The 24369-nt window shown below is 43.1% G+C and overlaps 1 protein-coding gene across 1 annotated transcript; it reads left to right on the top strand.

The window, feature by feature from the left end:
* Positions 1-219: 219 nt before the first annotated feature.
* On the top strand, positions 220-19786 carry tex2l (testis expressed 2, like). Its single transcript, XM_069664528.1, has 12 exons — positions 220-434; positions 5386-6799; positions 9769-9969; positions 11022-11352; positions 12801-13072; positions 13589-13738; positions 13819-13918; positions 14480-14612; positions 16756-16893; positions 17127-17336; positions 19162-19282; positions 19358-19786. Exons 2-12 carry the CDS (start codon positions 5417-5419, stop codon positions 19529-19531), a joined length of 3213 nt encoding a protein of 1070 aa, XP_069520629.1. The 5' UTR covers positions 220-434; positions 5386-5416; the 3' UTR covers positions 19532-19786.
* Positions 19787-24369: the final 4583 nt, after the last annotated feature.

A 24369-nucleotide genomic window follows, 5' to 3' on the forward strand; every position in this document is an offset into this window, starting at 1 on the left:
ATTATAACGTGGTTTCCTCCATTTTAAATGGATGCTCTTCACTCTTTACCCTCAGGCCGGACTTTAGCTGTCACCATGTTTTGCACAATTAGACAGCATTTACACTCCGGTTGCGTATTTGTGTGGGTGAGTTTGTACGTGCGTCTGTTGGGGCTGCAGGACTCTTAATCTGGATTATCATGCAGCGCGGCCATGCTTTTCATAATCAGTTGGGTTAGCTGTGATTCTCGGCAGCGCATGACACATCTGGATGAAGGCAGTCGGTAAAGGGGAGGTGTGTGTGCGTGAGAGAGAGGCTGAGAGAGAGAGAGAGAGAGAGAGAAAGAGAGAGAGACTCCACACTCCGCGGTCTTTACGCACACAGATGGAACGAGCGGCAGACGACACAGACCGGGAGGTTTAGCCACATTTCCATGCACAGAATAATTTCTCGGGTAAGCATGCATTCCTCACCTACACGCGTGTTAGCATTCTCTCTGCAGAAGATCATCAGCCCTGCAGGCATTTGCAATTTTATTCAACAGACTGCAAGAATATAAACGCATAAATTGTGCTTTAAACGCATGCATGTTACAGATAGCGTTTTGTAACACGTTCTCACTTCAACTTCTGCCTCTTCATGACTGCATGTCACACTTGTCTTCTGCATCCAATAAGAGAAATAGTGCACGAATGGAGTCTAACCTGAATTTTACTTCATTAGAGGTAAAATAGCCATTGCACAAGTTTGGGGGCACGTGCTGCGTTTCTAAAGCATGACAGGGTTGTTTTTGGACTCGGTCACATACTGAAAGTAGTCACAGCAGAAATGTGTTGCGTGGAGATCTGTCTATAGTTTAGCCATTTAGTCAAAACTAAGGCTGCAACTAAAAAACATTTTCAATATAAACCTGGTTGAAGAAACAGTTTTCTTAATGACAGAAAGAGAAGGTTGAGGAAAATGTCCAATTTTACGTTTTATTTTTTCCAATCACAAAGTCACTCAGTTTAACCAAAACAGCTGCAAATTCTAACACATGAAGAACCAGCAAATATTTATTATCACTGGTTGAAAAACTAGTCAAAATTATCATCAGAGTGGTTCTAGATTATTTTTTGTGATATACTAATTTATTAAACGATTAAGCGTTTCAGCTCTGTACGCCACACTATGTATGAGTTTCCTCAAACAGGTCATTTTTTACATGAAGTGTTGCACAGTGCTGCAATAAATCACTCATTATGGCAGATTATAAAATGACCAGAGCGATGTAATGATTACAATATAGACAGGAGAGCAACAAGCCTTCCTTGTCTGTCACAATAGGTACAGAGTGTCACAAAGGGGAGCCAATATGAACAAATGACAATGTTAAAATTACATTCAGCAGCAGCACCAACAAACAGCTTCCGGTGTGATCTGACACAGGTGCTGACAGGTTGTGCACAGGGTGTATAGAAGCTGATTTTGAGTAGTGTACAGATATAGGAAGATATAGACGTTCCAGTGCTCGCTCTTATAAATGGAAAACTGTAAAACAATTGATTGCAATTCAATAATAATAATAATGAAACAATGCAAATGTTATGTTCTTCTTATTGTTCACCCATGATGTTAAAGAGTTCAGATTTAGTAGCTTTTAGTGGATGTAGCATCACAATTTAGAAATAATCTGTAACAAGTACAAACGTACCAGCATCAAAATATACTTTAAGTGGAGCGCTGGTTCAGCTCAGTTAGTAGAGCAGGCGCCCCATGTACAGAGGCCACAGTCCTCGACGCACTGATCGCAGGCTCTACTCCCGGTCTGCCGATCATTTGGTGCATGTCATCCCCCACTCTCGACTCCCCACATTTCCTGTCTATTTTCAGCTCTTCTACAAATAAAGGCAACAGGTGAAATTATTGAATTTCATTATTTTGTCCATCCATTATCTATACCACTTATCCTGTTGAGGGTCGCAGGGGGCTGGAGCCTATCCCAGCTGTCATTAGACGAAAGGCAGGGTACACCCTGGACTGATCGGCAGTCCTTTAAAGGGCTGACACATAGAGACAGACAACCTTTCGCGCTCACATTCACACCTACAGGCAGGTTTAGAGTCACCAATGAACCTAACGAGCATGTGTTTGGACTGTGGGAGGAAGCCGGAGTACCCGGAGGGAACCCACGCATGCACAGGGAGAACATGCAGACTCCACACAGAAAGGCCCACTAGGTCTGAACCCAGATCTGAACTGGGAACCTTCTCGCTGTGAGGCGACAGCGCTAACCACTGCAGCCCGTAAAGTAACTGAACTGATCAAATAAATGCGATGCATTAAAAGGACAGTATTTTGAGGATAAGTGTTGCAGAAAATGGGAATACTCAAACGGGAAAAGTCTCTGCTACAATGCAGTATATTGCAGACCCAACACTTACTTTGTAAATACCTTAAAAAAGGATTGAAAACTTCAGTCTCGTGGGGGCACACCCAAAAGTTGCAGTTACTATGAAAAAGGGCTGCATTTTATTTATGTGTAATATGCTCTATATGTATTCCACATTGGTTGAGATCTATTTTCAAATGCATTAAATGTTTTCATGACCCCCTGTGCCCTGTACATAATCATCTGTTTCTTATTCACTCAGACTTCCATGAATATTTTATCCATATGAGCTGAAATATACTTAAAGGGTACGACCTTAAGTATAGGAGATCTGATAGAAAGGGACACATGAAGGATAGTGTTGTTTCTAATGACTTTGATCAACACTGGGTCACAGAGATGAGCTAGCTTGGAAACACAACCATCCAAATGTTGGTTTAGCCCGTAATCCTGCTGTGTGATTTGTCAGATTTCACAGTAAAACCCTGCATTAATGTTAATCTGAGATTGTTACTGTTCGTGCCCGATCAGACCCCCTATAAACACACACACGCGCGCACACACACACACACACATGCATGTTGTTAGGCTGATACGTCGCTGATTAAGAATGTAATGGATTGATCAAACACATGGCAGTGCACTCAGAACAGATGTGTGATGTGTTTCGTGCTACGGTTGTCACATGATCACTCTATATGTCACACAGCCTTATGGAACAGCTTACAGCTCTCTTATACTTCTTATCACTACACTTTACACGCTGCTGCTAAGGGACCTGAAATCAGCCCAGCTTGGAGCCCCCTTAAACAAATACTTGCATTTAGTATGTCTCCTTCCGTCCTCGCCTCTTTTGATTGTCCTTGTTTAAACCACATCGTTTCAGTCTTTTTTCTCTGGCCTCAGGGGTTGTCATAGCTGAATACTTCCAACTACACCGTTAAACCAAAAACTCAAAGGACAGAGCAGGAGGAGTCAGCAGAGATCACACAAACCTTTTACAGCATATTGCGGAGATGTAATCCCATTGACATGGTTGATCCCCTGCCTTTGTATCTACTGTGAGCGTGGGGTTTGTGCTTCTGGTGCCATGAAACCCATGAAATTTCATACATTCAGCAATGTCCCGAGAGAATAAATTATAAACATTAGTAATCCCTTATAGCTTCATATAGCTGCACCATCTTGCTAAAACATTGTCCATTAGTTTAGGTTGTTAGCAGACAACAGAGAAAGTAATGACATTCCCACGAGCCATTGGCTTACTTTTCTTTAGTGCTAATTACAAAATGTTAGCATGATACAGTACCAAGAAAATGAACATGTTAAACGTTATATGTGCTACACATTAGCATGTTTTCATTGGTCTTGCTTTCATGTTAGCAAGCTTATGTCAGCCTTCAGTTAAAGGCACTGCAGTACCTTAATACAGACTCATGGCGCTGCTAGCTTGGCTAAAGGCTCTTCTAAATTGTTTGACTACTGTGAACGAACAAGTTTTAGTCAAAAAAACTCCCTGCAGTGGACATTCTACCTCTACGGGGCAAACAATGTACCTTTATTTGGTCATTTCACCATTTGAAGTAAGTCTATATCCAAAAATGCTAATTTGTAGCTGCAGTGATACAAGAACATTTTATTAGTGACGAAAACAGCAGAATCTGGAGACCATAGAGAACATTTCTCAAGCTAGCTTGACAATATATCTGTTCATATTCTACTGTTAGCTTGGACAAAACATTGTTAGCTTAATGTGAGTTTAGCCTGCCAAATGTGCTTGTGAGTACATGTGGGTGTGTGTCAGGTTCTGGTCTATTATCCCACCCTGTGAAAGGCTATGAGGAAGGTCTAATGTCGCCCTGCTGCATGTATGCCTGTGAGGTTTATCTCCCCACCGACCATTTTGGGTGCGAGCAGATTAGTCAGAATCCACCAGCTGCTGTGGAATTGGTTGAAATTGTGCCACACATCTCTGTAATGCAGTTACGTAAATCTGTCCAGTCAGAAGAGGTAGGGTTTAACTTGCATATAGAGCAGGGCACTTGACCCAGAGAGAAAAAAACAAATGAAAAGGTCCCCACTGGGCCTTTGTGCCGTTTCCCCGCTTCTGTCCAGTGATCCAGAACTGCTCTTTTCTCCCACAAAATGACAGCTGATAAAACACGCTGCATGTCTATTCAGTTGTGGTGTTTTGCCAGTTTCTTTTTGACATCTCAGTAGGCGGTTTCTGTCTAACGCGTTATGTAGAAACATGCAACACTGCTGACACACAAAAGCCACATGGGGGGATTGACAGAGAGTATCTTTGAACCCTTCTCACCATTCATCTCAGGGTTACATAAGTAACTCTTTAAACTGCTTCAGAGGGAGACATCAGAGGGAGGGTTGTGACTGTGGGATTTTGTGGCCGACAGTTAGCTCTCCAGGGGATGAGACTGGAGGACACTGTAGTTATCTCCTTGGGGAGATGACATGCAGAATATTTCTTCAGACACTTAGTTTCTTGATGCCTTTTTTGCATGAAAACATTACGTATTTATGTTGAGATTCATCTTTACCCAGTTGATACTTCTCATCAGATTATTCAGAAAGTTTGTGAACGTGATCGAATGAACTCTGAAAAGACATCCAATCAGCCCCGATAGACGTTTGATCCAAGCCTGAGCTGCCCTAGTTTGTGCAACATTTGGGGGAGACAGCCTGTCTTGTCTATTTTTGCAGGCCTTTAATACTCATTCAGTATGTGGAACGACAGCTATGGGAGAGGTGCACATTTGGATCAGGTTCACGCTCACTAGTGTTCGGATTAATTTAGATTTCCACAACTCTTCACAGCTAAACTGCGTAACATTCACACACTAATGCGTAGTTTGCACTGGTAGGCAGTTCCTGTGAAAATGAGGCATGAGCATTGAAAAGATGCCCTTCCTCCCCCTCCGTGGCTCATTCCCTTACTGCTTTATTTGTTCTGCCCCCGAGGCTTAATAATGTAGCTGACCATGTTCTTTATTTATTCTCGCTCACTGACACTTAGGTGCCTTGGCTGTGCGATGTGAAGTCAAGAAATGGCAGAGAGTGGAACAAATGGGGAAAAAGGAAGCCAGGACAAAGGAAGAGGAAGACCTCTTCCAGAGCCTCAATGCCCAACTCTAGGCCTCTCCCCGGTAAGTGCCCCGTCTCTTGGGACCAAGAGGCATCTCCCTCGAGGGATTGTGATCCAGCTGACCGGGACAGAAGGAGAATGGGACAGTCTCGATGAAAGTGAGCTCATCTTCTCTCTCGATCGTGATGAGGACTACCCTTCCATATCGCTCTCGAAGGAGAGGCAACTCTCTGATGGGGATGACAGAGGGTCGCAGTCCCAACCCTTCCATGTCCCACTTTCTCCCTCGTCCCCTGGCTCTTTGGGCAACTGCTCCAAAATTGGCCCCAGCTTCCTTTCCCCAGGCCCCGCCTCACCCAGCCACAGACCTCTCGCAAGTCTGGTCAAGTCCCTCTCCACAGAGATGGAACCCAAGGAAGGCTCGACCCTCAGACCCAGGCCCCTTTTAAGTCTAGTGAAGTCGATCTCCACAGAGATGTCCCGCTCAGAACCTGAGGTGTCACAATCAAAATCAGACTCCCGCCTCAACCTCCACTTGTGGAAGCAGCTTACCCAACCAAAAACTCGCAGCAATGGGGACTCTCGTACTGCGCCTCCTTCTCCGTGCTCTCTTTCCCCAAGTGGAGAGGGTGTAAAAGGGGGCTTCTTCAAAATGGAGCTCGAGGACACCAAGAGGAAGCTCTCAGAGGCAGTGCACGAGCCTCTGAGCAGCATGTTCAGTAAAATCAGGAGAGAGGAGAGCACAGGAAGCCCCAAACACCAGGGTAAGACCCAGGGAGTTCATCAGGGTAGTTCAAGAGGTTTGGGGCGTGAAAGTAGCATGGACACGGTTCTTTCTGAGTCTCCTGTAAGGAACAGTAGAAAAACAGATGCTGATGTTTTACCCGTGTTTGACTGGCCTTCTCTTAGACAAACTGGAAGAAGATTTCGTGGCCCGTGCCCCTTGCATCCCACCAGACAACACCAAAGAGAAGAGGAGCTAGAAATATGTACAGACGGTGACATCATGCAAGTATTAGCCACTGAGACTCATAGGAAGGCAAAGAGACTACCTGCACCCTTGATTCGGACTTCTACCCTTACTCAAACCCCTCATCCTCTGCCACGCATGAGTTTGTTCTGTGTGGCGGTGCTGTCATATGGTTATTTCATCCTACCGCTCAGTCCGTACTTCTCTGGCCTGGCTCTGGGATTAGCATTGGGCTTCTTGCTTGGATTGATGCTCATCAGGATAGGTTCCTCCAGGTCCTGCAGCCCAGATCCGACATACAGACCAGGGCAGACTTTGTTTGGAGAGGGGAGTACAAGAGGAGGTACCGTCATCACTGAACCTGACACCCTCAAGGTACGTGGATTAATCATTAGGAAGGTAAATGTTGTTGTTCTCACCTTATTTTCAGCCACCTCAGTCTCACTCCAATACTCACACATCAAGTGTCATAAAGATTCATCAGACTTTGAATTTCTTTGTTCCACTTAACCCTTAATCCTCTCATAAAGGAATTGCTGCAATTATGGGAAATATGTTTATTTGGTTTCTAGTCAACAGTTCAGAATGTGTGTCCATTAAATGTAGGGCTACAGCCATGGGCAGGTTAGCTTAGCTTCGCACAAAGATCAGGAACAGGGGGAAGTAGCAAGAACTTAACTAAGACTGCCGACCAGTTGCCAGTCAACCTTGAGAGATTCCAGGAAGATACTGCTCCCAGCTAAAAATAACTCAAATAGCAACTTGGCAGAAGGCAGACATTGTTACTGGATTTCGCTTGACAAGCTGTTTCTCTCTGTATCTAGTCTTGATGCTAAGTTAAGCTAACTAGCTGTTGCTTTATACTAAATCTCCAAATCCATTGGCTATCGCCTCTCGACGGTATACCCTCTACCAAGCAGATATTTCATAAAACGATATAGGATATCCAGATCTGATATTCCTTGTTTGTGCAGTGCTCATTTTACAGTTCCACAAGCAACTTGAGACGCAAGAATGGCGAATATCGGTGTATAGAGATTATTAAGAAGCTAAAATAGCTATCAGATGATAGAGATAGACATCCACGAACAACCAATGCAATCAGCACATATAAACTTACAGGTGAAAATGCTTTTACTGCTAGTACACTGTTACATGGCAGCATTGTTTTTATGCAATGTCCAGCTTGGGATGTGACCATGGCAACCTCAATATTAATACATCTTACCAACCACTATTTCTCACATCCAGTGATGCTCTTGGGACTGCTACTATGACGTCAAAAAAAGAGAATCCTCTCCCAAATTGCCTTTTGACTGAAAATAAGCTCAAAACAAACTGAAATGTAATATCTCTCTGTCTGTTTCATAATAGCATTACTGCAGACTACTCTCAGCATACTTTCAAAAACAATACATTTGCATCAGAAAGCATCCTTCGCGGAAGTGACTGTTTAAAGGCTTATCCAAGGACCGTAACAAGGGTGCTTGTCAGTGGTGCTAATTTGCTCTAAAAAGAAACAGTGTCAAGTCACCTCAGTAACTCTGGTGACTTTTTCCTTCATAGATTAAAGCTTCTAAAAGAAGCATACAACTTCATAAGATGTCCAGAATGCAATTAAAATCTTCAATAATAAAAAGTGGCTGAGCCGCAGAGGTAATTACTCTTCTCCTCCTGGCTGAGTTTGACTCAGAGCAACTGACGAAGACAGCTACCACAGACTCTGTCAGTTCCAGAGGCAATTAGTGGAAATACAGGCAGGAGGAAGCTGTAAGTTGTCAGGACGCAGGGCGCAGGTAGCTGGGGGGGGTTTACTGTCACTATGCTGAGAAAATTCCCTTGTTTGGTCATTAGTAGTTTGGATTCAGTCTGAGCGCTGTTAGAATGTATAAGTCATAGTTTGTAAGATGTTTTCAGAGGTCATTCGGTAGGCCCAATCCTGAGATAAGGCTGACACATAATTAATAGATTAATAAATTAAATAAATAAATACATAGATAAATAAAATCTTTAGTTTATATAATGCTTATTGCTAATAGGTGTATTATAAGTGTAAATCAAACCATAAAGGGTTATTATTCTTAAGCCTGATTTTATAGCAATTATACTTTTATGTTGATGAAAATTATGTAGGCTAGGAAACAGTTAGATTAGCTTTGGATAAAAAGTTAAAACATGGACAACAGTTAGCATGGCTATGTTCAAGGATGATAAGATTGGTACCACTCTTGTGTTTGTACACTAATTATGTAGCTGGAGCTTTGAAACAGATAGCTTAGCTTAGCATAATGAGTGAAAACATGGAAAAACAGCTAGCATGGCTCTGTCTGAGGATGAGAAGATTGGTACCACTCTTGTGTTTGTACACTAATTGTGTACCTGGAACTTTGAAAGAGATAGCTTAGCTTAGCATAATGAGTGAAAACGTGGGAAAACAGTTAGCATGGCTCTGTCCAAGGATTAGAAGATTGGTACAACTCTTGTACACTAATTATGGAGCTAGAGCTTGGAGACAGTTAGCTTAGCTTAGGAAAAAAAGTGAAAACATGGGAAAACAGTTAGCATTGCTCTGTCCGAGGATAACAAACCTCCACCTACCAGCACATTATATCTTGTTTGTTTGATTTATACACACACACAAATGCAAAAATGCTAATTTGTCATTTTTGGTATTGTTATGTGCTGACACATGTGCTGTGTACCTCCTAGAGTCTTGTCATATGTCCTATGATAGTTCTAGCTCAATGTTTTCCACATGAAATCCAAAAACTGCTGCACTTTTTTCTTAAGCTGTTGCATTGACTTTGCGTGTTCAGTGTATTTTAGGATCTGGGGTTTATTTTGCTTTGATTTCGATTTACTAGGATTTGTTTACCCCAACTGCAACCCTTTGTGTAATCCCGACCTCTACATCTGTAACCTAAGCTTCTGATTGGTAACAATATGAAGTCAGGAATCATGTGTTGCCTGCAACATCAAATCCAGGACACAATGTCCCTTAAATCAGAGTTATTTTTGTTATATTTCATGCATATTCTCGAGTAATAACATTAGTACGGATGGGTACTCCTCTGAATCCTCAGCTCTCCTTCTGTACTGCATTTATTACACAACTAGGTGAATCAACCATGTTTGATCAATTGGATCAACCTCTTCAGATCTTTCACTGAAAAGGACACATTTAACATCATATTTATCCCTTGTTGTATATTTTTTGGGCCCATTACAAACATTATATCACGATCTTTAAGATTGACGCAAGTCAAGATTGACTGTTTATTGCTTGAAACTGTGCGTGCTACTGATGTATTGATTGAATTAACACCTACTTTCTGCCTCTTCAGGGCTGGATGAATGAGATACACGATTACGACCCAGAAACCTACCATCCAGCGATGACTCACTCTGTGTTTGCCACCCTGGAGGGCTCCTGTCTCCGTCTGGACTCCCCGCGTAATAACATTAGCCGCAGGGCCACGTACGATGAGAGAGTCCAGGAGGCCACCTTCATCAAGTCACGCTCCTTTCAACTCGCAAAGAGCAAAGTATGATCATAGACAGAGTAACTGGGTTAAGGGAACATATGATCTGTAGTTGAGGATTTTGTAGTGTTTTTAGGGATATAGATGAAGCTGAACCGTATGTCACTCCTTTATAGTCCAAAATAAAATCAAAGCATATTTAAATTTAGGCTCATTGGTTCTTTAAATGCTAACATCAACGTGCTAACATGTTTATAGTAACGATGCTAACAAGCTGATGTGGCCAGTTAAAATGCTATTTTAGCTTATTAGCAAGCTAATGTTTGCTAATTAACACAAAGTACAGCACAAAGTTTAAAAACAAAACTATTGGACCAAATACAATTTTGACCTTTTGATGGTGCTGCGTAAAAAGTTCCAGGATCGGGTCAGTATTTACAGTTTAATACAACATCATTAAAACAAGTTGTCGCTAGAGGAAAAGTAAGGTGATCACCGAAGTTCACTGAAAGCTTCATCCTCTGGGCACCGTGAATGCTGTACTGAATGTCATGGCACACTAAGTGTTGTTGAGATATTTCAGGAAGGACCAGAATGATTTAACAACAGATGAAAAAAGATCAGAATCTGTCAGCACAAGTCTTGCATTAATGATTTTACATTTGAATGTACGAATGCAAAGGATTTTGAACCTAGCTAGAGTAGCAGAAGTACGCTAGATTTTAAAATTGTCTTCCTGTAACAATGTCAGGGCGATGGGGAAAGTAGCTCAGCGCACCATCGTCATTGCTAACTGTATCCAACTACCTTCCTCTCTTTTTTTTGTTCAACTAGCTAGCTTAAGCTTGTGACAAAATACACTCATGCTAATGCTAAATGAGTGCAAGCAAATAGGCAGGTACATAGGTAGACTGACAGGTAAGCCATCCAATCATTTCATTCTGAATTGTTTCAGAAAAAAATGACCTGGAAAGAAACAGCTAGAAAAAGTTCTTATAACAGTTAAACTTTTCAAGATTAATCAATTATTCATATTTGGGACATCTTTCTGCATTACCCATTGAACAGTTGTTGTTTGCTTTGACACAACAAAACTCTGCCACTGATCCCCAAAGGTATTCCTGCTGCCATCTGTGCTGGCTCGGAAGAGGGTGTGGAACCCAAAGTACCCCATCTGCATCCAACTGGCGGGGGGAGAAACCTCCCAAGAGGGTGAGGGAGGAAGGTCGGAGGAGAGTCGTGGAGAGGAGTCTGGAGCTGAACCATCAAGTCAACAAAAAAGTTCCTTCAGAAATGACAATGAACTTTCCACCACTCTTTACCTCTTCGGCCGCACAGGACGAGAGAAAGAGGAGTGGTTTCATCACTTCCTGTTTGCGTCCGTGGATGATGAGAGGGAACATGAGAGGGAAAGACAGAGGCCTGGCAGATGTGCGTCCAGATCGGGTAGGAGAGACGTCAATAATGCATTAGGGAGGAGAAGGATTCCACATAAGGCATCTATACAACTGCTTTACATGTGTGGATTATGGATTATATGCTCCAATTCTTTGCATTTCTAAGCCAATCCCTTTCAAGGGAACAAGCAGATCTCAGTCGTTTCATGACCTGACGGGGCAAAGGGATCAGAAAAAACATGTTTTACAGGCACAGGCTTTGTTTTGGAGAATATGTTTGCGAGTAAACAACTCAGTATTTTCTTTGAATAAGGAAATTTGTCATTTGATTTGTCATCTGTCACTCTAACTATTCTATTTTCAAACTCTTGTTCAATGCAGTAGTTTAGGGCATTATATAAAAACAGTTGCTCTGAGCTGGAGCACAGAGATAGTTTGGTGAGCTTAGCATAAAGACCGCAAGCTAGAACTAAACAGCTAGCCTAGCTGGACTCTCAATGGACCACTATGACCTGCAAGGCATGGGTCACATGATCAACAGGGGTAGACAAAGGCTATGGAGGGGCATATTTTTTGTTATGCTGTTGTTATTAAGTTTTGCTAGCTTGTCTACTTGTATTAAATCAGGAAGTAAATTAGTGACTGCTGCCTCGGGGAAAAAGCAGTACAGCTTGTTAATTAACCGTTTCACCTCTATTTAGTTTGAGCAAATTGTGATTGAAGCGTTGCAAACATTTTCAAATGTCAAATGTCAAATTTCAAATTGGTAAGCTAACTTCCCGACAGTATGGATGTGATTAAATATTTGCATAAATATTCATAATTAATATACATTATGAATATTCATGCAAAGATTTAATCATCAGATTTCAAAAAGCACATTTATGGATCCCTTCAATATCACTGTTGTAGTTCAGTTTTATAGTTCTGTTATCACATGCGAGTCTTTATTAAACCAGCAAGTTTTCCAGCAGCTCTTCTCAGTGTCTGCGAAAGAAATGTCAGAAAAACAAGAGAACATGGCACAATTCTGCTCTAGTAAAAGACAATTTCATTACACAGCATTGTTACAAAGTTTACATGGCAAACAGCGGGCAGTTGACCAGGAGTTAACATGCTCACTGATTGGCTAGCCTCTAGCTACCGTTAGTGCTAGCTTGGCTAACCGGACAGTCTTGTACAGATTAAACAGAAAGAGACATAAGTTGATAAATTGAATTTGTAGCAAATTGTTTCTTAAATTGACAAAACCGAGCTAGCTGTTTCCCCCTTTTTGAAGTTGTTGTAAGCTAGGCTAACCCTCCACTGGCTCTAGCTTAATAAATATGAAAAGCTATTTCAGTTAGCAAACGGATCTACACCACCATTCAAATTGTTTCCTCTTTTCACCCTCAAATTTAAGTATGTGCTATCCTGCCAAAGGCATTAAAGGGAAAAATACTGCTAAGAACATTATCTTTATCAACATGTTGTTGAATGTTTCCTGTATTCTCCCAGGTGACCCAGCACAGACACAGAACGTTAGCGCCTCAGCTAACGTCCCGAGCAGCAGAGGCCCCAGCAGAGTGGGCAGCAGCGAGGATGACACCCCCTCCTCACCTCCAGTCTCCTGCATCCCTGCAGCTCATGTCAGTCAGACCTCCAGCAGCACCAGGGGCCTTTCACTGCTGGATTACCCCGGCTACATGGCTCGTCTCCTGGCCACAGAGGAGTTGACCCCCCTCTCTAGCGCCAGCAGCACAGAGACTAGCCCCACCTTAAAAGGAAATGTAAGCCATACTTTAAGACAAAAAGAAAAGGGGGTATTAACGCTGTTTCACAAGACATATGCTACATGAATTTACAATTTTGGATGTCCAAACTAAATGTGGGTGAAGTTTCAAATCTGTAGGTAAAAGTATGTTAGAGGAATCCCCAGGCTTCTCAGCTCAGTCTGCAGGCTGCTGTGAACGCCAGGTTTCACTCAGTTTTTTCTACACGCTGCACTTAGTGACGTCACAAAGCCGGCCAATCAAAAGAAAGTGGGCTTGTAGGGGCGGGGTTTCTTAAAGGGACAGAGCTGACTAAGTAACTGTAAATTATGCTAAGCTACTTCACAGGCATCACCAAGTGAAATATGAAACTTCAAAATTAGCATAATACCTATATTATATATATATATGTTGTCAATGTAAGTCCTTGGAAAAACTAGCAGGGGATGTTCCAGCATTTACAAAAATATTCCTACAAAAATAACCTACATTTTTCTTGTCCTGGTGTAACCCTAACACCCCCTTTTTTTACAGTGTACCTGTGATCTATCAGAGTACCCTGGGACGAGCCAGACTGCTTGGGCGAACGCTTTAATTGGTCGGATCTTCTGGGACTTCCTGCGAGAGAAGCACTGGGCCGATGTGGTTTCCCATAAGATCCAGAAGAAGCTGAGCAAAATCAGAGTACGAACAAAAGTTCACTTAAACTCAAGGATAGACTATAAATGTGATATATTTTAAACTATGATTCATATGTTTTACAGCTGCCTTACTTCATGAATGAGCTGAAGCTGACTGAGCTGGATATGGGCTGCTCGATGCCGCAAATCACCTTTACCTCCAGACCAGAGGTCAACCACAGAGGTGAGAACAGACAGGACTTCTACAGCAGGACACCCAACATACACGCGCACACACACACACACACACACACAGTAAGAGCAAGAGATGAGTGAGAAGATGACAGGTTGTTCATGTGGGTACATCTGAGTGCTGCAGAGCATCAGATCAGACGTTGTTATCCTGTTGTAATCTCGCAGAGCCTTCAACATTTAAAGCATGTTGGCTTGTATGTGTGTGTGTGTGTGTTTAAAATCAGGCAATCTGGCAGACCACACTCCTAACGACGAGGAGAATTTAAGTGTGTCAGTATGTGTTTCTCCGCCCACTTTGCTGTTACACAACCTCCCGCCAACGAATTATCCTGTTTCCAGCTCCTCTGCTCGGTCGGCGGGTTTGGTCCTAAAGGGGATTTATAATCCGCTGTAATTTTTTATAAATTTAATTTCAAGGCTCGATAATCACGGTGAAAGCTGTTTAATCTGCCCACTAAGCGGTGTGTGTCCAGATTAGGCTGCGAGGCTTCACAAGCTTTGTCTTAATTTTTGTGGTCCGCTGTTGACCTCTGTGTGCTGCCCCCTGCAGGCCTGTGGGTGGAGCTGCAGCTGATCTACACGGGTGCCCTGCAGATGACCCTGCAGACCAAGTTCAACCTGTCCAAGCTGGGTAAAGAGGGAGGGCAGGAGGCTGACTGTACGAGTGAGACTGGCAGCTCACGGTCAGTACTACACATACAGGCATACACACACACGTTATTCACACATGGACAGATGACAAACACGTCTTAGAGGTCTACTTTAATTATAATACTTTTTTGGATATTACATCTAGCATTTATGTCTTGACTCCAAAGAGTTTTAAATCTCCATTTGTATATAAAGATACTATGTCATATTGTTATTTGTAGTATACAGTATCAGTATGGCTTGTTTGGAGTGGTTTAGCCAATATAAAGAGGCACAATACAGGGCTGCCTCATCACCAGCCTTGGAACTGAATAACACTTTCTACGCTGCGCTGGCTTCATGCAACTGTTGGCAAACTTCTTCCTGCAAAAAACAAAGCCTAGGAAGTTTAAAACTATCAATAATACACATTCTTCCTGATAATTACTGTATTTTAAAGACTCTGTTAATGCTTCGTCACTTTGTTTTCCAAGTTTATAACCAAGTTAATATAGAAACTTATACAACAGTAAGTTCCGACCAAGTAATCTGATTGGATAAGAGGCATTCCATGAGTACTGATATAGAGCACAACAGCACGTCATTTTGCAAGAAATGTCGCCTCATTAGTGACGCATCACCATGGAGATAACGGCGCACAGCCTGGCGTCACAAGCCAAAAACTCTGTTCATCCCATCTACACGTCTCCGACGCAGTCTGTTTTTGGGCGTCTCCCAGAGGGAAGAAGGTTTATAGCTTTTTATTGATAAGAACATGTAAAAGTTATTTCAACATGATTTAAAACATTTTCATTTGAAACACATTCAAAACACACACAAATTACAGCCTACCATCTGTTTTCACCAGGTTGAGTTTGCAATCCTGCTAGCTACCGGTGCGGTAGTTAAGCTCAGCCTACGGTAACGCTGATTGTTGTGAGAGCGGCGGCTGCGCTGGCGGTCATGATGGTGCCTGTCCGTGCTAAAGCTTTAGCTAGATTACAGTGGCATCGTCTGGGTAAAATACCGTAACACAATAACATACCTCTCTCTGCATTTTATACTGGTATATTGGTCGCACCGGTTTATAGGATGCAGCCCACTTTTTAGATGAAAAAAGATTGTATTAAAAGTGAGTCTTATACACCGAATTTTACCCTAATTGCTTTGTTCAAATTTAAAATCAAAGTAACAAACAAACAAAAGGTTCTGGTTGTAAAAGTTTAAAGCAGATACAAATGCAGTGAAAATAAGAATATTATTATTAATGGTTTATCAAACGTACATTTACATTTTCCACTGAACTTATTTCAGTGAAATTATTTTAGGTTTTATGCTCGACTCATAAAAAAGAATCCTAAGTACCCCTTGCAGTTCTCCAAAGCACACCTATTGGCACCCCAATGTCATAAACACTGGTCTATTGCATTGACAAATATTAAAGAGTTCTCAAGTGAGTATATCCTGACTTTCTAACTCCTTATTCAAGCTGCAAAAGCCAGCGCCTACAACCCCCATAATGCAACTCAAAACCCCCGTTAAACAGATCTCCCTGAACACATCATCAGGGGTATTTTCTCTGCAAAAATAGAAAGCTCCCTTCAAAACCAATGAGGACATCACACAGCGGTTTATCCAGGCTGAGCCGTGCTCCTCGTGATGAGTGAGCTTCATTTCATGTGCAAAATATTTGGAGGGCCCCTTTAAAAAAATACTTCTATCATCTCACAGTATAACTCATTATATTAGCCGGGCTGAGTAGCAGAAGGAGTGATTGCTCACATAACACTAAACCCCTTATTTCCATTCTCATCATATTGACACAAATACACACCTACACACCTCCCTGTGTGTCCTCTGATCCCTCCAGAGAGCAAAGCTTCACAGCACATTGATCAGCGTTACATCGCCTGTCACAGACACGCGCTGGTGGGGATTACAGGCCGGGGAAAGCTTTACATGAGCTGTCTGTGATGCATCTGAGGCTTTACACAGAGGCAGAAAACTATAGATCTTTTCAGGCCCGGAGACACTTTCACTTTAATTGCAAGAATCCGTCTTATACAAGCATCTGTCCATAAGCCAGTGTGTGTATCTGTTTGGGTTTCAATCTGCCTTATTTCCCTATTTTAACGCCAGTAAAACACTAGCGTTGATGCTTTTATTTTGAAATCCATCTCCCCTATCCTCTCCCAGCTGCAGGCCCATCTTCAGCGTGTTGGCCGACAGCGATGAGGAGTCCTCCAGTGCAGGTTCATCCGACGAGGAGGAGCTGCTTCTCTCTGAGCCTCAGGGTCTGGTAGGGGAGAAGGGATCGGCAGCAGCTACTGACGGGTAAATGTTACTAAATTAAGGGAAGTATTTTTACTTCATGCCAAAAGGAGAATCGTAAAAAACATGTACATAAAAGGCTGAAAAAAGGAGGGAGGTGTAAGTTCTAGTAAGCAACACCATGAAGTGTTACTCTTCTGTGTGATTATAAAGCGTGCTGACATCACACTCCAGATGGATGTCGCTAACTCCTCTCCTCCTCTCCTCTCCTCCTCTCCTTTAATCCTCTTTTACAGGACAGGAGGCGGAAAGACGGGAAGGAAGATTTTGAGATTTGTGGACAAAATCGCTAAATCCAAGTATTTCCAGAAGGCGACGGAGAACGAGTTCATCAAGAAGAAGTTTGAGGAGATGTCCAACACGCCCCTGCTGCTCACTGTGGAGGTGCAGGAGCTGTCAGGGACTCTGGTTGTCAACATCCCGCCGCCCCCTACTGACAGGATTTGGTACGTACTCAGGGATTAGGGCAATTTAGTGGCTTGAACACCTCAACTCAAGCCAGTGCAACTGAGAAAAGTGTAAAGAAAAATAGACACCTATATATAGTTCTAGCATGGCCTGAACAAAAGGTGCACACCTCAGCACTGCTCATTATTTGGGCCCGTCGAGGCATGGACTCCACTAGACCTCTGAAGGTGTGCTGAGGTATCTGGCACCAAGACGTTAGCAGCAGATCCTTTAAGTCCTGTAAGTTGCGAGGTGGGGCCTCCATGGATCGGACTTGTTTGTCCAGCACATCCCACAGATGCTCGATTGGATTGAGATCTGGGGAATTTGGAGGCCAAGTCAACACTCCTGAACCATGTTTGCAGTGTGGCAGGGCACATCATCCTGCTGAAAGAGGCCACTGCTATTAGGGAATGCTGTTTCCATGAAGGGGTGTACTTGATGTTTAGGTAGGTGGTACGTGTCAAAGTAACATCCACATGAATGGCAGGACCCGAGGTTTCCCAGCAGAACATTGCCCAAAGCATCACACTGCCTCCGCCGGCTCGCCTTCTTCCCTTAGTGCATCCTGGTGCCATGTCTTCCCCTGGTGAGCGATGCACATGCACCCGGTCATCCACATGATGTAAAAGAAAACGTGATTCATCTGACAGGGCTCAGCAGGGGCACTCTGACCGGTCCTAGAGGCCTCATACGCAACAAACTGCGATGCTCTGTGTGTTCTGACAGCTTTTTGTCAGAACCAGCTTTTCAGCAGTTTGAGCTTCAATAGCTCTTCTGTTGGATCGGACCGCACGGGCCAGCCATCGCTCCCCAAGCGCATCAATGAACCTGTCGCTGGTTTACAGTTTTTCCTTCCTTGGACCACTTTTGGTCGGTACTGACCACAGACCGGAAACACCCCACAAGAGCTGCAGTTTTGGAGAAGCTCTGACATCACAATTTGGCCCTAGTTAGAGTCGCTCACATTCTAACGCTTGTCCATTTTTCCTGCTTCTAACATCAACTTCGAGGACAAAACGTTGCAGCCCAACATATCCCACCCACCGACAGGTGCCATTGTAACAAGATAATGTTATTCACTTCACCTGTCAGCGGTCGTAATGTTATGGCTGATCGGTATTGAAGGGCTTGAAGAAGGAGACTGCCCTTAGTTCAGTTGTTGGTTTATCACTCCAGTACTTGCACCTTCTTATTAACCCTGTTTCTAAAAAAAAAACGGATTATTTTCACAATTACAGATTTGTTTCTAATTTAGTGGCTCAGTGGTTTTAATCATGTTTTAACACTAATATTAATATTGATATTTAAGAGTGTGAGAAAATCAGGCGACAGTATTTTTGAACACAAACAAGCAACTCTTCCTTTTTCCTTTTTAACACACTGCACAGACATGCTGTACATATACAGACATTGTGCAGTGTAAAAATCTTGCGCTCTCTACTGGACAAACTGTATAATGCTCCAACTGTTTCCAAATTGCCTGAAACTAGTTTGGCTTTCCTGTTCTGTATTTTGTTGCTATTATTACAACATTCAGCCCAACACATATAAAGCTGGAGATGTGCAGTGAGCTATTTGTCTGATCGAGTTCTGCTCCAGATCGAGACATTTCGATCAGCAGCATGTTGTGTTTGTGTCCTTCTGTGCTGTGACTCACGTTTCACACCTCGTCTCCTGCCAAGAGAACATTTATTTATTCCTCCATTAATCTCTGTTGAGCCCTCAGCCTGTTTCTTTGACAACATGAGACTGAAACGTGGCTGAAAACAACAAATAAACAGTGTCGTTAAACATACGATGGTGGTGTTATCTCCTGTGTAGGTACAGCTTCTGCGTGCCGCCCAAGCTGGACGTGCACGTCCGACCCAAACTAGGAGAGAGGGAGGTGACCTTCTGTCATGTGACCGAGTGGATCGAGAAGAAGCTGCAGGATGAGTTCCAGGTAAACAAACAAAATGACTCAATTTTCTCAGCTTTTCTCCCGTCTCTCACAATCCTGTTTTTTGTCCTCCTGCAGAAAGTGTTTGTTCTGCCAAACATGGACGACATCTACTTCCCCCTGATGCATGCTGGGACGGACAGCCCTCAGGCGTCTCAGCGCGCGTCCTCTCGCTCCCAGCGCTCCCAGAGCTCGTCCACAGAGTCAATCGAGAGGATCCCGGCTGAGAACTCGGGGGCGGAGTCGGACTAGTGCCTCGCTTCTACACATTATATATCCACAGTTAGGAAAGCCTCAGCAGGCGGCCGTGAGGTGTAGGTGTCATATCATGTAATAGAGAATAACTTAAAGACACCGTCAGATGTATCAGATTACTGTACAAACAACTACAAGTGATTCCTTTTGCTAATGTTTACATGTGAATGATCCCTGTGAGAGAAACATGCTGCTCTGATGTTTACAGCTCAGTGTCACTTTGGATATAAGATGATGGTTATTTAATAAAGATAGAAAAACAATGGCCTCCTACATGACTGTGATGCACAAAATAAATGTGAACGCGTTTTCCATCAGCCAGCAGTGGTTGGTCTGCCAGAGAGGGTAGGTGGAGCTAAGCGGCTGCTTTTCTGGTCTCTGCAAGTGTTGCGAGTAAACAGTAATCTACTATGGCTGAACAACAAACAAAGAAAAGATCGATGACTACAGATACAACTTCAAAAATAAGTGAAAATCTAAGAAAAAGAAACAAAGTTGAAGCTCAGATGAAGCAAACAGTCTAAAAAAAGTAACCATAAAGAGTTACAACCGGAGCCAACCGTGGACGTCACACATGAAACACTGTCTGGATATCTGGGAAGTGTGCTCCCGCAATTACCATTAATCGCCAGAGGTGTCGCCAAAGAGAACGAAACTGAAATCTTCCAGATTACCACTTTAATGCAGCTCCTTCTAAATTAAAATAGATCCCAAAAAATCTTATGTATTGTTCAAATTATTCTAAATACCAGTTTACAACATAATCGTTCTTTTTTTAAAATTGCCTTTAATTGAAAATGGACAGGAAATGTTGGCAGGAGAGAGTGGGGGAAGACATGCACTAAATGATCGGCCGTCGAACCTGCGACCAGTGCGACGAAGACTGCAGCCCCCATACATGGGGTGCCCACTCCACCAACCGGGCCAAACCAGCTCCCCGCAGCATGGTCATTCTTAATGAGAATATACAAACACCAAACGTAGAATTAGTGACTGAAACTAAAAAGGTGTTACAGTCATTAAAACAGACGAGTAATACAGCATGTTGTTCTGTTCTGTATATATGTATAATATCCATATATTATCAATACCGGGGGGCTGGAGCCTATCTCAGCTGTCACTGGGCGAGAGGTGGGGTACACTCTGGACTGATCACCTGTCAATCTCAGGGCTGACACACAGAGACCTTTCACACCAATTTTAGAGTCACCAATGAACCTAACGAGCATGTCTTTGGACTGTGGGAGGAAGCTGGAGAACACGGAGGGAACCCACGCATGCACGGGGAGAACATGTAAACTCCACACAGAAAGGCCCACTTCGTTCGACCTGGGATTCAACCCAGGAGCCTTGCTGGTGCTAACCACTGCCACCGTGCAGCCCATAATATATTCTGGAGATAGAAAAATTAGGCAGCATTTATTTTGGGGTAAAGCAGAGGATGGTTCTTACATGCTTGGATCAGCTTAGGTGGCTACAACAATCACTGCAAGTAGCATCCATTTCTAGATCAGGTATTAAGACAGAAATGAGCACCCCCTACGGCAGGGTTGAGGAGCTCCAGCAGGCCATACAGCAGCTCTTATTTCCTCACTTTAAGTACAAGCAGCAGAAGACCACTTGACCTAAATGTTACAAATATCCTTGCACTTGTGGACTGACAAAGTTCAGTGTAGAAAGCAAATGACCCCACTGTTTCTCCAAATACAGATCTCTGCATATACAGTGTAGGAAGTGAGGACATACCTCGAGCAGAGAAGCTGTAAGAGCGGTGTAAAAACAGCCTGTGCAAAATATGCAAACGCGGAGGAAAAAGTCCTGATGCATAAAATGAAATCACACGGGGAACAAAGTGTGATGATATGTGGGAGTGTGCGTGCGTGCGTGTGCTCATGTCACTCTGTCGGACTTATTTGCTGTGAGGTTCATTAAACAGGCCCTCAGTCTGTGTTTGAATCTGTTCCCTTGGTGCATTCTTCGCTGCAGTGAATGTTGTTATTCCACAGTGGAGACAATCTTTATTATGACATCATTTATGGGAATGTGAACAACTTATTAAGTTCCTTCCTTCCCATCTAAGAAGTTCAACTTCATTAAGTAGAGGAACAAAAAACTCAGTGATAGATGCAGGTATGTTTCCGTGAGCAGATTCTACCTGCTGACTCAGGGAGTCCATGAAAGAGGCATGACCCCCTCCTCCTCCTCAGGCTGAGTCATTGGATGTAGAATAAAATCACATTCATGCACGTAACATGCGCACTGATTATAAACCACTTGGAGTCTGCAGGTTGGCAATAGAGGGCAGCACCTGTTCATCTTCGAGGAGGCTTTTACCTTCCAACAACTTAACTCTGTGCATAAAGTACTCACGTGCCTTTATGGACATTTTCTGTCAATTTAGAACCACATTTTCTCTATGTCTTACAAAAACAACAGAGAAGTTGGCTTTAGTTAAACTTAGAAAAGCATCTTTACATTTATATCACTTAACATATTGATCTCTGGTGACAAGGGGGACAATCATAGCAGCAAATATTCCCTTTTAGTGTGTTGTCAGTGTTGTTGGAAGAAAGACTTGAAAATGTGACCACCCTCATTAAAGTCACCCACAGTATTCGAACATGTGCAGGTTTTTGCAGATTTGTCAACATCATAGACTGTATAAAAAGATGGCAGCTCCCTAAAAGTGAAGCCAAACCCTCTCTATCGCCCCCTGCTGACTGGCTGCAGTATAGGTCATAAAGACCCGCCTCCTTCATGTTAACAGATGGGACATGAGTCAAACTATGAAATCTAAATACACGCCAAATACATGTTTCTCAAACATAGTTTCTGTCATTATAGTTAGTTCTTATCATGCTGATTTATGTCCAAGTGTTTTTCTGACAAGTTTATTTTTAATCAGTTATTTGATGCTGTAAAAAGGATGATTGACAGCTTGGCGGCTTCTGCCGCCGATCTGTTCCGGATTAGCAGAGTGGAGGAGGAACGGCGAGAGGAGATAAAACAATCACTACAGTCATTGAAGTTTCCATACCTGTGAACGTCTGCTTCAGACCAACACAAGAAGCTGTTCTCGGCTGTTAAACACGGGATCCTTGCTGTTTGTTCGGTGAGTTAGCATTTGACGAGCCTATCACAGGGGCCTTTTTGTACTTTGTGTCACTTTTGTACAATGGGAGCAGATGGAGTCATATGCTATACACAGTCATATGCTATATACAATCATTGGTTAACGTATAAAAGCGGCTGTTGTTTTTAAGTAAGGGGGTGAAAGGGGGTGAGAGGGTTGTTTCTGTTTCTGACAATGTACTGAATGTAGAGAATGCAGCTGTACAGGAAAGTGTTGCATGTGAGCAAATACGTTAACGCAGAGCCGTCGCCGGGGGGGTGCGAGGCCCTGAGCGAACCTGCTCATTGACACGTATGCCCTCCAGCTTCGCACACCTGCTCAGCCACCACATCACTGGAAGTGTTGATAAATGTATCCAGCGATCCCGGCAGTAACGTTTTAAATTCTTCCTCTTTTTTTGCCTTTTCTCAGCACACGGTACGTGTTTATGAAATCTGCCGCGGTCTCGTGCGGCCGACATTGTCTCCCCTTCTCCTACGTCTTTGCAGTGAACAGCGAGATGGAGCAGGCTTTACGTACTGACGCAAAATATCGACGATGAAACAAGCAGAATAATTTGGTAGGTTAGATTTTTGAGTGTGGATAAAAGGAATTTCATTTCAGAATCATGGTAGGTCAACAACAGTCTTCAAAACATTATATATAGTAAAAAAAATAATTTGCAGGATGTGAAGCCAGGGTTGCCAGGTCAGTGGTGGCGACTTTTGAAGTGTTGCTGCGGACCCTGTGCGAGGCCCTTTAGAGGCGCGAGGCCCTGTTTGGTTGCACACTTTGCACAGCCCATGCGACGGCTCTGTGATCACGTTTCATACATGAGCTCTGCGGAACCCTTCTTAAAATCTTTTTATGACTGTTGATGATGCTATTTACAACTTCTTCTCTCAAATTTTATCTATTTTTGTTCAAATGTTTAACTTTACAAAGAAATAAATGAATGGGAACAAGATTTTGCACCAGGGGCGTGTCCAGGAGATAGCAACTGGGGTGGCCTGTGCCCCCCTGAAATCTGCCCAGATACCACCCCATAATCCTTAACCAGGCTGCTCCTAGCACTCGTGGCATTTCAGAGTAGCAGAAGCAAAGTGGTCCTAGTCTTGCTGGTACTTTTTATCAGTACTTAAAAAGCCCCTCCAGTGAAAATCAAGTGTTTAACCTTGTAAACATCTCCATGTGGTGTTCTTCATGTGCTACAAGACATATCAGGGACAGCATAAGCAGTCATCTCCATGGCTGGGCCTGTCTGCTTTCAAACTGCAGTGTACCAAGGACAGGCTGAACAACACGTTTTCAGAATGGCAGGTTTGAGACGTCACAAACCTAAGGAGCCAATCCCAGTCATGGACGGGGTGATGCTATGCATATCATTTTTATTATTAGTTCTTGCCCTATGTTTGTTTTGTCTTGTTTTACTTCATGCCTTTGTGTGTTTTCCCGCCTGTTTGATTATGTGCCCTGCCCTTATTGTTTTCACCTGCTCCCTTGATTTTCTCACCTGTGTCCGATTAGTTTCATCTCCCCAGTGTATTTAGTCTTTGTCTTCCCTTGTCCCGGTGCTAGTTCGTTGTCGTCTGTCCATGTCCATGCATCGTGTTATTCTCAGTGGTCTCAGTGTTCCCTGTGTGGATTTTTTTCACCTTCTGATTTATTTGGATTACTTATTGCCTGTTTTGTTGGACCTTTTTTGCCGTTGGATTTTGTTTAC

This window comes from Semicossyphus pulcher, unplaced genomic scaffold (assembly GCF_022749685.1).
Source record: "Semicossyphus pulcher isolate SPU_LCO1_2020_fin unplaced genomic scaffold, fSemPul1.0.p SCAF_16, whole genome shotgun sequence".
In the NCBI taxonomy this organism is placed as follows: Eukaryota; Metazoa; Chordata; class Actinopteri; order Labriformes; family Labridae; genus Semicossyphus; species Semicossyphus pulcher.